Consider the following 14,724-nt stretch of genomic DNA (forward strand, 5'->3'; position numbering starts at 1 on the left):
TCCATGACTCAGCCATTGTAAAACAGAAGATAAACTAACATGCGTAAATTATTCTGCTACAAACTAGTAAAAGTGTTATGACAATGTAAGTTATTGTATAAAATATACGTTTTAATTATTTTATGATAATAGCCTTTTTCTATGGGGTTTAAACATACAGATAAGTATTGTATGCGTGGTAAATGTGTATGATTCTGTTACGTCAAATATTGTTTTTGACATTTTATTATATCATTTAAAATGTTTAATCAGTTGACTAAGATAAAAGTCCTAGAATAGGAAATTAACTGATAAATTAGTGTTAACCATCCTTTTAGAACGAATTAATTAGAAATTCATTAAGTAACTAATTATAAATGAAATAGTGTTAAGCGTTTTTTTTAGGATAATATAATTAATTAATTATCGAATGATGAGCAATTGTACTACAATCTATGAGAAAGCGGCATAGCAATGCACCCCTAACGACGCACCTTCTGGTAAGATGTTAACGGTATTGATATGTAGCTAATGATTACGTCTATTTCAAAACAGTATTTTGTTGTTAAATGCGTGTTTTTAAGACTTATTGATTTAGAATAAAGTATTAATCATTCAACAAAAATACCAAACTTTATACGAAACGGGCGTCTGATGTACATTAATCTTTTTGCAACAGAATATTTGAAATCAGCACAACTTTCGAAGACGTTTCTTTGCTTCGAGCTACAATTCAAGTGATTAAAAGACTATCTAGAATTTGGTGGTTTTTTTTCACTTCTTCGACAGAGGCAAGTCATCGGATTTACAATATTAAAATCACTGGTCCGATTCCCCTCGGTAGACACAGCGGAGAGTCCGATGTGGATTTTTGATAAACACACACACATACATTTTTTTTTTCATTTAGTACAACACAAACTTTTCGGAATATCCCTTTGTTTAAGACCGTTCACAATTTCAAGGACGTTGTTTTTATATATATGCAACCACCGAACATGCTCGCCCTTTCAGCCTTGGAACGTTATTAAGATGAGAAAAATTCCACTAATCGTTGGCAAAGAGTATTCGAAGAGTTAGTGGTGTTGATTAGCTCTTTCTCCTCTAATCTATCCCTGCTAAATTAGGGACATCTAGTGCAAATTTTGAAACAAAAACAAACAAGTCAAACTGTATTTCTAATGATATTTTTTTCTTTATTGTATTTTATGAATGTAAAATGATTTTGAGAATATGCTTTGTTCGGTACTGACAAAAATTTAGTTGTTGTTGCTACAATAAGCTAAATCCAAATATCGTTTCTTTTATATATTAGAAAAAAATGTACGAATTTTGAAAACAATGATAACTGAGTAACAATATTTTGGTGAATAATTTCCTTTGTTATAAGATGTTTTGTATCAGAATATAAGAAGATATTATTTTTAACTGGTTTTGAAAGTTTAAAATGGTATATATTTGATGTATCCTGTAACATTTTCCATCAACAGAACGACCATTTTTTTTCTTGGATTGATGATCATATTGTGATAATGAAATCAGCAATAAATATTACTTTTCACCAAAAAAACTGAAAATCCTCGAGAAAAGATCAAAGTGTAGCTACGAGTGGAAATATCTGTAGGTGGCGCCAGGTAAAACTGTTTACAATTTAAGTTAATACACTTTAAATGAGAAATTCCACCTTGGTGTTCAGTAATTCGCAAAACAGGCGCACCCTTTTCGAGTTCTCTTATTATACAGGCTGAAGACACTATCAACAACGATGATACCCAATTGATGACCTACAGCAGAACGGTAACTGAAACTTTTTAAAAACGTTTTTTGGTAGAAGCTATAACATAATTGTGCAATCTGTATGCTGTTCAGTTTATACATGTCACCACTATTTATAAACTGAGAAATGTGCTGAAAAATATAGTTGTTGATTTATTAAGTGTACATTTATAATTTATACTCGTCCATTTATTTTATTAAATGATCTCTCACGTTTGTAAATTGTAATGTACATTTGTAAACCGAGTAGATGAGAAATTACATAGAGTATAATAAAACGAAATGTGCATTTCATAAATCAACGTACAGCTTTAATAAATAAAAGTGGTTTTAATAAAATATAAGAAAATGTTATAATATACAATATATAACTTGCATGTACAATTTAACCTAAAATGAGAAATTACACATTTTGTCTTACACATGTCTAGATAATTATATGTTCAGTGTGATTATTCAGGAAGAGGAGTTATCTCCACCCCTAAATAAGAAAACCTAAACAACAGTATTTAAAGTTTTGTATTTTGATGAAAGCAAAATCAGTTAAAAGAAATACGAACTTAAATAAGTCAGTTCTACTTTAGTCGAACAAAAGATATTTCCTATAAATAAATTAAAATATTTCAGTAAAAGCACTTTAAGAATTTAAGCTAGAGCTAAAATATTATATTTTCAGGTATATTTTATCATGGTAAATTTCGTTTTGCTAATTTTCGTAATGCTAACCCTATAAACCTACATTTTACTCATTTTTCAACGTACACGAATGGAAAGTAAGTGACCAAATCAGACAACCATTCGTCCTTCATAACAATTAAAGCTTGTAGAACTCATAAATCACAAGATGTTTGCTTTCACACGAGAACACAAAATACTTATTCGTTTTACATTGTGAAAATCTAAAGTAGTATATCTAATGCTTTAAAGGACTGTTATTTTGGATAAAACGTTTATTATTGTCTTTGAACGTTTCCATTTATATAATTTTTGTAAACTACAAACAATACAATTCCTTTGCTTATAAAAAATATTCTACGCTCTACAAAGTTACATAGATTACCACGTCGTTATCTGAAAGGTTAAATATATATATGTATAAAGATAAAACCAAACATTTGTAGTATTAAATTTTCAAAGAAATACCACACAGCGCTAACAGTAAACTAAGAATTGGGCCTAACGTGAGTTAACCCTAAAGCTAACTTCACATTCTTCTAACGGTGCATTCACACATATTATTTCAAGTACAAAATTATACTGAGAATACATGTGCTGTACGCATATTTATTATGAAATAAAAATAATTTCTCTATCTAACGTTTCTTAAGACCAATTCACGAACTGGCATCTAGCAACAAAATAAATATGAACGATATTATGCAAATACAAACCACATCTCCTCTACTATTAACGAAATTTTTACGTTACTTCAAATAATAAGTTGACAACGAACATCATTGAACATGTGTGTTATATCTGAACATGATCATAATCTATTTTAAAATATGTAAGAATGTTATTAAACACGTAATTACAATAGCAAAAGTGGAGGTGAGATGATGTGAACCTGAATTGATGTTATCGCTGAATCCACTAGCGATGTGTACAAAGCGCTGATTCAGACTCTGAATCGGACGATGATTGTCCACGAGTGCCATAGAATCTTCATTTGGCATGCCTTCTTTCAAATTTCGAAACTGTTTCAGCTAAAATATAGAGAGATAAATTACTTCATTAAGATTTTTAAAATAATGGGAAAAATAAGGCAAACAAAATATTTTCGCACCTTAAAGACTAAAAGTAAGCAATAAGTGAAAAAAAATATCCTCATTTAATTAATTTTGTGACAGATGGCGTGAAGTGATTGCAATTTTGATTTATTCTATTTAGTTCTCCTATCTTAATTATTACAATAAAGGACAACGCTAATAATAAATATGCCAATATATGGTGTGAACCAAACAAGAACGTTCACTAAACAGGGTTTTGCTGAATTATTATTATATAAACAATTGTACATAAAGTGAAAAATATAATTTTAAAATTAATAATATGTGGATATAAAGTTTGCAAATTCGTCAGTTATCGAGCTTTTGGTATTCATGTATACATATACAAAAAAAGATAAGAAAATGATGAAAAGTGGTGAAAATATGCGAGTTCCTGTGATAAATGGAAAACGAGTTAGTATTTGTGGAAACACTGTCTTCAGCAAAATACCAGTACATATTTTGTTCGGGTTTAAAAGGTTTAGAGAACAAATGCTCGTTACACAATAGAAATGTGTGAAATACTACCTGAAACCATAAAAAGCGAAACATGAATTACCCGATACTTAATTTGTTTACTTCTAACCACAAAACACGAAACATGGATTATCCGTTACTTTGTTTATTTTTAAACATGATATATGAAACATGGATTACTCATTACTTTGTTTCTCTGCTGACAACCATGACACATGAAACATGGATTATTCATTACTTACATGGTAACTATGACACGCGAAATATATACTGCCTATTTCTTAGCTTGTACTACCTGCAACCATAACATGTTAAACATATATCAATCACTACATTGTTTATTTTAGAAACTCTAGCAAAGCCGCAAGGGTACCAATACATAGTATTCAAATGATAGACTAGAAGGAAGATAACTAATTAAGAACTCTCACCGCTACTCTAATCGGATATTGGGATTTGATCCACATTTTCATAACACATATATTGTTCTAAAGTGTGAAGCGTTATTTTTAAAGAATGAGACGTTGACCAATAACCTTCATCTTTACAGTTTAGTACATTAATCACAAGACGACGTTCTATCCATATTTCTTAGAATTAGGATTTCTCTGTGTTTAAAAGTTTGAACAAACAGGCATAACTCCTTGACAACTACGCAAATGATAACGGAAATTTGATACTTAAGTTGCTCCTTGGAAAGTCGAAGACGAGTTCTTTTCAGAACCTATCGAATAAACTTACTTTATTTTAATACCTTATATAACAATAAATATAAAATATAATAATAAATATTAAACCAGAAACTAGAATTGGTTGAATGTGAAAACATTTTACCGGAAGACTGCTCAGATGATTTGTATTCAGGGTGTTGTGAATATCAAGAAAAACTGTCAATACCACAAGTAGTAAAAATCTTTATGACACGTGTGCAAACTCCTAGTTTAAAAAAAATTTATCCTTAATTTTTAAAAAAATATTTTATGCCTCAATATATATGTATACATATCCTACCTGGGAAATGTAATGATAATATTCTTAAAGTTCAATATAGCTGACATAAAGTCAGAATTTTAGGTAGAAAGACTTTTAAAATTCTTATTTTCTTAAAGCCGTTAATTTATATCAAAATAAGTCAAGACGGGCAGATAGCACGAAGTTTATAATAATTTGTATATTACAATTATGTTTAATATATAGGAAAATGAAGACAATGTCTGAATCAAAGCTATTTATTGCTATGCCAGAAAAACTGAAAAAAGGGTACATATGGATTCATACTGCAGTTTACTAGCGTTGAGAGAGAAGGAGTAGGGAATCTGCATTTGGCACCACTGGATGACAGTTCTTTTATTTTACGTGTTTGACATACCAAATTATGCTTACTAGTGTTAGCACAAGTTTTGCAATAGACAACTTACCAGTAAGGAGATCTGAGAAATATTTCAACTAGACTTCACGTTATCATGCACTGGAACACAAAATTAGTAGGTAGGTCAAAAACTAGATGTGAAGCAATCATCAGATGGCAGTAAATGTACCTTGAAATAATTCTGGAAGTGATGTAACAACTGGAACCACTATATCCCGTAATAAATGGACTAAAACCAGATTGGAACGATACGAATAAAACATGCGTTAATCAATTGACTGAGCATGAATATGAACAAGAAAACTTATTCAAGTCGCTTACTTAAAAAGTTACTACAGTTGTAACAGTCACCCAAGAGGACGTTTCCTGCTTTTTATAAAGGAATTTAGCAGAATAATGCCTTCAAGAAAAACAAAAACAACTTTGAATTCTAAAATGCAATACGTCTTTGATCTTATCAAACGTTCAAACATGAAAATGTTCGAAGAAATTAATAAAAAATCCAAATAATGTTCAACATTATCATACAGGGATAAATCAAACGTTCCAACGAACTATTACTGATGCACAAAAACATGTATTTGACATGACAAAGCTGTCTTATATGAGCTGATGACACATCCTTGTATTGTGACATAGTGTTAGTACATAAAATACTCAAATAGTTAAGAGCTTTTAAAAGCTTTGGAAAACACATTTTATCTAATGTTACTGAGACTGGAGCAGCGTGGCTACAATGTGTATTGTAATGCACTTCGTCATCTGAGATGTCCCAATTTCGTGATCTACCTAAAGTACTTTTACACAATATAATTAATATTATTTTTATAGAATCTGAAAAAAAGTGTTGACATTGTTTTTATTACCTATTAAAGTCAGCTGTTAACAAAATTGGAAGAAAGGAGGGCCACGAATCAAGTGGATCAAGAAATAATACTGCGTCAAAACCTGCCCACCTCTAATGGTGGTAAGTCTGTAAACTTTCAACGCTCAAAATCTTGTTTCGATACTCTTGGTGGACAGAGCAGAGATAGCCTATTGTATAGCTTTGTTCTTAACAACCAATACCGCTTTAAACTACCACCAAGTCAAAACCATTGTCAAGGTAATAAACTAGAAACATCTTTAAAAAAACAAGAACAGCAGTTTGCAAATGTTCTCCTAATAGGTTCTGTTTTTTTTTTCATAATCAGCTTAACGTTGTTTTAATTGCATTGCTAGATGTTGAGGAAATTTCTTATCTAGGATACAATAATGAAGAGTTAGAATATGCATTTTTGTATAATTACATTTACAGAAGATCTTGAAAAGTCTTTTCTTCAGTTTTAATTGTTTGGTTATAATCCTATAATCTCTCAGTATTGTTAAAATTGAGATTAAATATCTATATATCCAAAAATGTTACAAAAATACACAGACTTTCATAGGGTGTGCTAACTTTTTCACATGACTGTACATGAACTGTAAACGTTCATATCACTTGTGCGACTGGTAACATCACTTTACTTAATATTCACAACACCGTCAATAAACAACTTTCAATAAAAATATTTTCTCACTTCAATAACGGTAATGGATACAGAAATAAAAGTGAGTTGAGTTGCAAATTAACCTGTTGACTGCCAAGTATTTCAGCTGCTACGGCAACTCCGAACTAAGTTCAAAATACAACTCTAACGCTTCTTTATTTTGTAACTCTTTTCGTGACGCCATTTTGGATCGAAAGTGAAACAATTTGTAAGTAGATCAAATGTATGTATGGTGCTGACATCTAGCGTTGAAGTTAGGTATTATTGAGAACGAATTAACTTGTCCGTGGCACTGTATTACCGATCGGCTTGGACGAGTTATCTCGTCTACGGTACTGAACAGGTTAAACTGTGCAAGAATTCGGAGTTATTCAGTAATGTATGGAGGTTTATTGGTCTTTACAATAAAGTTGTTCGAAAACCCGTGGATAATTAGTATCACTACGTTATCCTCAGACACATCAATTCACCTTTACTGTACACTTGCATTTCGCGAAGCTTACATTTCTCAACTGAAAATATGCAGCAACCAAAAAGTGTGATGATAGACTTTTTTGCATTTTCTGTATAGTGTTGAAAAGCCATTATCACCTTGTGGTCAATGGTAAATTGCAGTACCAATATTATAAAAACCCTTGCGTAGTTTCCTGTGTTTGTTTTCCATCACTAATGTGACTGAGAAGCAACTTATGTACAACGATTTAGGATTTGCAGCTTGTTGTTATGCACTGAGTGGGTTTTGTTTTTCTGATCAACCAACCAGCTATACGCTAACTTTGCGGCGGTCATACATGTGGTGCACAAAACTGCGACAATTCTCCACTCACAAGGCATTGCACTGTTAGCCGATCAATAATTTTCCAATAACCAAATAATTATAGGTGCTAGGCAAGCTGTTTGTAGCATCACGGTTCGCATCTTTGATAACACACTATTTTACTCGTATATGCAAATCGTTCTTATAATCTGTCATTAAATCTCCTTATAAACAAGACCATAGTTTACAGAGGCTAAACACAAACTCTAACTGACGTCTGTACGTATGCTTTCTGCATTCTTCCGATTATCTGATGCTAATCATAAATTAAATATTAACATTTTCTATATTTTTAGTTCTTCGTTTTGCTTAATTAGATAAATGGCTTAGATAATATAACTATTTAACTAGACAATAGTGAAATGCGGAAATGTTTTGAAAATTTACAATATTACTTTGGAATAAAGACTACACTAAGCATTCGATATCAAACACAATATTTTTATTTATGTTTGCTTACCTGTGCAGTACTGATTTCTACAGTATCAACAAACACTGTCCACGTGACTACTTCGCTGCAAGGGGCGTGGTAAGCGAGCCTGAGTATCGGAAATACGGGAATGTATCCGGAAGTAATGATTTCAACTTTAATCCTTTATCCAGATTGACTTCAGAATTTTTGTACTGAATGCTCGACAACTTATCAATAATTGCGGAAAGGTTCTGGTTGTCTTCTTTAGAGATCTATAAATCAGATCAAACTATACTTATACCTATGAGACAGAACTATGCCTTTGTTTAAAAATAAAAATATTATTCAATTTTGCACATGTTTTAATTCACTGATTGAATCGTTTTCTGAAGGTTATTATATGCAAATAATGTTTTTTTAAACACAACAAAGATTTTTTGTGCTTAAACAAGACACCATTTTGATCATAAGTGTGTATTGGCTGGATTTCCTTTTCTTTGTGGCGACTTCAACATTCTCGTAAAATAGACTACTTCATTTTTGGAAATCATGTGTATATGTGTGTGTGTATGTTTTCTTATAGCAAAGCCACATCGGACTATCTGCTGAGTCCACCGAGGGAAATCGAACCTCTGATTTTAGTGTTGTAACTCCGTAGACCCTGGAAATCATACAGAGAATAAAAGTACAGGGTACAAAGTTATATAACATTTTAAATAAATATTAATTAAAATAATAATTTCACATACACTTCTGAATTTAGATGATAGTATATTTTATTTTCACAGTCAGTTAAAATAATCTATAATCCATTCCACAGGTTTCTGTTGGTTTTTAATTACAGGTATTCATAACAGAAATTGTCAAGAATAGCTTAATTTGTTAAATGAATTCATTATTAGGAATTAGCTCTAACGACATAGGTAATATTTCCAACACTTTCACTGTTGTACTGCATAATGTAAATTAAATACACAGGTCAGAACTATTGAAATAATCGAAGATATACATTAAGTGTGTTAGTGATTAAGCACGTAATAAAACGATGATTAATTACTATAGTAAAAAAAATAATACTAGACACAAAACTGAGCATTAATACGCTTGGGAATATTGAACATCAGATCGTGTATGAAAACACTGTAGTTGTTACAGGTAAATTACGCAAGCACTAGTTGAAATAGAGACAAAGACATTGAGAATGCAAAATACTGAAAGTAAACACGTCTCGCGCGAAAATGTACGTTACATTCACTTTGATCCACCAAGAAAGTGGCATTGTTGACTACAGTCTCTCCCTAACACAGAACTTACTATACCAACAAAAGCACAGCGTATCACATCCGGAACATACAGATCTTTGTGTCATCTTGCACACTGTTATATTCACATGATTTAAGGAACTAGTTATAGGAATATAGTGCTGATTAATATGTCACTGGGTAAACATAGATGACTTACATTTAACTACCATATGAGCTTTCTTCCACTTTGTGGAAGTATTGACGAAATTTACAATACCACAAATTTTGTACAGAACAAAAACACATACCTACGTATTGTATTTAGAGCTCTCCTTTTCTCACTAAATAGACTGTATATTTGAACAATAAGTAGTATTAATGCTACCAGTTTATTATTTTCAATTATTTGACAGAAAAGCTATTTGAAATACTATAAACAAACATGAAGTTTAATTATCATTCAATTCACCACTGATTAGTTGCCTTCCCTCTAGATTTACGCTGCTAAATCAGGAACGGCCAGCGCAGGTAGCCCTCGTGTAGCTTGGCGCAAAATTCAAACCAAATCCTAACGTGTGTTCTGGAGCGGAACAAATGAAAACACAAACACAAAGAAATATCCTCCACTTGAACATAATAACACTATAGCACACACAAATAAAGAAATAGCCGAAGCTTTCAAAGATCAACTTCAAAATACTTTTAAAACTCACACTGATCCAGATATGAATACATATTTCTACAATAAAGTCACTAATCACATATTAAACAATAAACATCAATTTGAACCAATTTTTCCAATAAGCATAACTGATACAAATACAAGTTCCGATACCGATTATGCAAGCACATTAGTAACAAATGAAATATCCCTTCAAGAATTACTCGAAGCAATAAAAAACACAAAAAACAAAGCACCAAGTGAAGATGAAATACAAGCTATCCTTCTAAAAAAGGGCACTTCGAAATTGTTTGACCACCTAAATTCACTTTTTAACTTATCTCTATCCTCAGGATACATCCCAGTTTCTTGGAAGCTTGCAAATATATTAATGTTCCATAAGGAAGGAAAGCCAGCGAATAAACCTAATAGCTACCGACCAATCAGCCTGACCAGCTGTGTAGGCAAAATTCTTGAAAGAATAATCAGTAATAGACTCTCCACATTCTTGGAGATAACATCAAAATTACCAAAAGAACAAAATGGATTCAGGGAATTTAGACAAACGACAGACCACCTAATCAGATTAACAGAAACCATAATAGATAGCTTCAATAAAAAAGAATGTACTGTCGCTTGCTTCCTTGATATCGAGAAAGCATTCGACACTGTATGGCACGATGGTCTAAGGTTCCGAATGAATGAAATGGAACTACCGTGAGGAATTATTCGCTGGTTATCTAACTTTTTGGAAAATAGAAAGTGTAGAGTAAATGTTGAAGGAACATTTTCTGAATACTTTACTCCTGAAGCTGGTGTCCCTCAGGGAGGGGTGGTTAGCCCTATACTCTTCATCATGTATGTAAACAATATGCCACTGAGGGATCCAAATCATGGATTCTCTTCACAGTTCGCAGATGATGTGGCAGTCTAGAAAAGTGCCGCAACACCAACAATAGCAGCCACAACCATATAAAAAATATATAAATTTTAAATAATAAAAAAATAACAAAAAATAAAAAATATAATAATAATAATAATAATAATAAAATATCTTTCTACTATATATATATATATGTACTAAACAATTAAAAACAAATGCCACCAACAAACTTGACATTTCTGCTAATAGAATAAAATAATCACAGTAAATGAGCCACAATACATGGACATTGCCCTGAAAAGGATCAAAATAATATTCAGTTCCACAGTTATAAAATTCGTCAAAAACATAAGTACGGGGAGGAGGAAGAGGTCATAGAGAACCTGAGCCTCCAGGGTATGAACTTTTATTACCCAAATACCGACGACATTCTTCTGGAGCAGAACTACTTTTCCAATGTAGTGAAATAATAAGAATTAGGTTATTTATTACTACAGTACGTTTTCTAAAAATAAAACGAGCTTCAGCATATAATCTATTCCAAGTGTGTGTATTTTCTTATAGCAAAGCCACATTGGGCTATGTGCTGAATCTACAGAGGGGAATCGAACTCCTGATTTTAGCGTAGTAACTCCGTAGACTTACCGGTGTACTACTAATATATTTATTTTCTTCAGGTTACCTGGAACAAAATTACGACTTGCTTTCTTTGAAATTGAACGTTTTTCTTCTTTTCACGTTGGTATTTAAACAAATAAGTAAAATTGTTGGTATTTTAAAGAAATAACATTTAAAGTTGTTGGACTCGATTCCACCATTTTTACATGGCATGTTTTTAAGATGTTGCAACTTTTTATTGCAAAATAATTCACGTATTGGAGCCTATGGTTCATTTTAATAATTCACGTACTGGTAAAGTTTCAGGAACGCGACAGAAATGTAGATGTTTGGAAAGTGTATTAACCAGAAAGCCTTTATTGAGCAGCTATAATACAGTAAAGAGACTATTTGGAGGAGACATACATATTGGTGTTTGGAACAACGGCACAAAGTGCTTTGGACAGACAAGCCGAAATTTGATTTGGTTTGTTTTGAATTTCGTGCAAAGCTACAAGAGGGCTATCTGCCCTAGCCGTCTTTAATTTAGCAATGAAAGACTAGTGAAAAGGCAGCTAATCATTACCACCCACCACCACCTCTTGAGCTACTCTTTTACCAACCAATACTTGAATATACTGTAACATTATAACGCCCCCACGGTTAAAAGGGCGAGCATGTTGGTATGACAGGGACTCAAACCCTCGACCCTCAAATTACGAATCGAGTGCTTTAATCACCTGCCCATGCCAGGTCCCGAAATTGGAGCTTTTTGGTTTCAAATGACAGTGTAAATGATCACCAGAGTCACTGAAAGATCGCAGAAGTGCAATATATGAAAAGTCAAGCATACAGGTGGTATGAGGCGTAATAGCTGTAAATGATTTTGTTATTGCTTCAAATGTGAAAATTGCATAAAATATTAGTTCGTTGTCTTATAATTTCTTATTGAAAGAAACTAATTGAGTAGAATTTCATATTTCAAGAAGACAATAAAACAATAACATTTCAAGAGTTTTTCACCAAATAAAACACCTGACATAAAGTTCAGATCTAGAAGAAGTCTTGGATTTGTTAGCTTCGATATTTAACAGAATTATCGACTAACTATTTGAAAAAAGGCCTCTGGATACAGTCTAAGATATGAATCAAATTTACATCAGAAACTTTGAAAAATAGACAAACACAATACCAAAAGATGACTAACTATTATTAATACCAAAGGTGATTATACTTAATATTAGCATTTAAGGCATTATTTGTGTTCCAATTTTGAAATAATTGAAATTAATTTGCAACAATTAGAGGTTAATTTCTTTAGCAAATCCACGACTATTCTGTGTGTAAATCTTATAAAATAACAATTGTTAATAAATGTAAACACTACCGGTAGTTATCGTTGATCCAACCTAACAGCAAGCTTTATTTTGTGGTTGTTGTTAGGCCTGCTCCCATCTATTCTAAAAAGTTGTGTTTTAATTTGGATGCTTTTGAAAAGATTTTATGAATTTCATGTCTTAGGTATACAACAAAACTGACATATTTGCAAAGTGCTCAGTGAAACATTTCGAGTACATCATTTCGCAACAAAAACTATTTATTTTATTTGTTCTCTTAGTATAAAAACGATAGCAAATGTATAAAGAAAATAATATATAAAAGTATATTTGAGAGCTGTCCTTACCATAAACAAAACGCCGAGAACAGCGAGTCCATCGTGGTGCTTGTCGGCGTCGGAAGGACTGTACTTGTTGTTATAGTGCACCAAATGCATCTATGAATAAATTTGAAAAAATATCTACAAATTATAATTTCGACGTTCAACGACAATTCAAAATCATATTTCGTCTTTTACCTTTTCACACAAGGCATTTTGGGCTTTTACTCGTCAGTTTCAAGTATACCATACGCTATTTAATTAATAAAGAACATGGATAATTCTATCCTTTAATAAATACGAGTTTCAATTTTAAAGATTACTTTAAATCAAATGTTTTCGTTATCGAAATAGCATCAGAACCGGTTCTGACGTGTAAAGGTGTTTATTAAGCGGCTGAAAAGTTGTATATTACTACATCCATGCGGCATGATTTAGGCTTCAGTAAACATTAGTCACATAAAGTGTGAGCAATAATTACATATACATTAATATACAAAATAACTGTATCTTTAATGATGTAATGCTCAGTTTTTTTAAAATTGCAGTATAAAATTATCCACATTTCAGTTCAGTACAAAATCTATACTCACAATTTCTCTCATTAAAAATTAGTCAGAGGTTTGATAATGCAAAGAAAGTTTTGGTATCTTGTTATTTAGGAAATATCTATGTCGCACTCTATATCTTGTTCGAGATGAAAAAAATCTTATTTTATTTCGAAAAAACTACGTAGAAGCTCTAGATTTTAATTTCAGAAAAATATTTTCTTGTTTTTATTGGAAACTGGCTATATCTGTTCCGTACAAACACTATCCATATGTGTTTCCTTCAAAGATCAATCTATTGTTTGCACTTGAAGAAAAACCCATGTATTTCTTCTGTGAGAAACTAACAATACCTACTTCGTTTAAAAAGAAGAAACAACCACGCTTTTTTCCTGAAGAATTTATCCTACCTTTCCTTTCAAGAAACTTTTCATACGTTTTCCCATTGAGAAACGAATCCCCAGCTTTCCCTACGAGACAATACTCACGTGTTGGTTTTGAATGAAAGTATCCAGAACTATGGAAACAAGGAGGGAAGCCCAAGTCACATGTGAGAGACGAAATCGTAAACCGAGAGAGACGGGTAAGAAGATAACATGCTATCAATAAGGAACTAAGAGTCGATGTGTTATTGATTTTGCCCCCTAGTACAGCGGTATGTCTCCGGATTTACAACGCTAAAATCAGGGATTCGATTCCCCTCGGTGGGCTGAGCAGATAGCCCTTTGTGGCTTTGCTGTACAAAAAACGCACACAGTTATTGATTTCTAGCGTTAAACAACAAGTTGTTACACTTACATTGGTGTGAGTGAATTCCTAACAAGATTATAGGTATAACATAAGTGAAGTTGATGCAAATAAAAAGAAAACTACGTGCGAGTATGGTTATTTTTCTGCTTTAATGAATCTTCTCTCATGTAATATTACTGCCTACCTCCTTAATGTAATATTAATGCTTACCTTCATTATGTAATATTAATGCCTCCCTTCATTATGTAATATTAAT

The 14,724-nt window shown here is 32.0% G+C and overlaps 1 protein-coding gene across 1 annotated transcript in view; it reads right to left on the minus strand.

The window, feature by feature from the left end:
- Positions 1 to 2,065: 2,065 nt before the first annotated feature.
- Positions 2,066 to 14,724, minus strand: part of LOC143243912 (carbonic anhydrase 6-like) — a 59,137-nt gene continuing 46,478 nt past the window's right edge. The window contains exons 5-7 of the mRNA XM_076487690.1: positions 13,198 to 13,287; positions 8,177 to 8,400; positions 2,066 to 3,461 (exon numbers count right to left, since the gene is read on the minus strand). Coding sequence (XP_076343805.1) covers position 8,400; positions 13,198 to 13,287 — 91 coding nt within the window. The 3' untranslated portion in view covers positions 2,066 to 3,461; positions 8,177 to 8,399. The remainder of the gene's footprint in view (positions 3,462 to 8,176; positions 8,401 to 13,197; positions 13,288 to 14,724) is intronic.

Source organism: Tachypleus tridentatus, chromosome 2 (assembly GCF_004210375.1).
Source record: "Tachypleus tridentatus isolate NWPU-2018 chromosome 2, ASM421037v1, whole genome shotgun sequence".
NCBI lineage: Eukaryota > Metazoa > Arthropoda > Merostomata > Xiphosura > Limulidae > Tachypleus > Tachypleus tridentatus.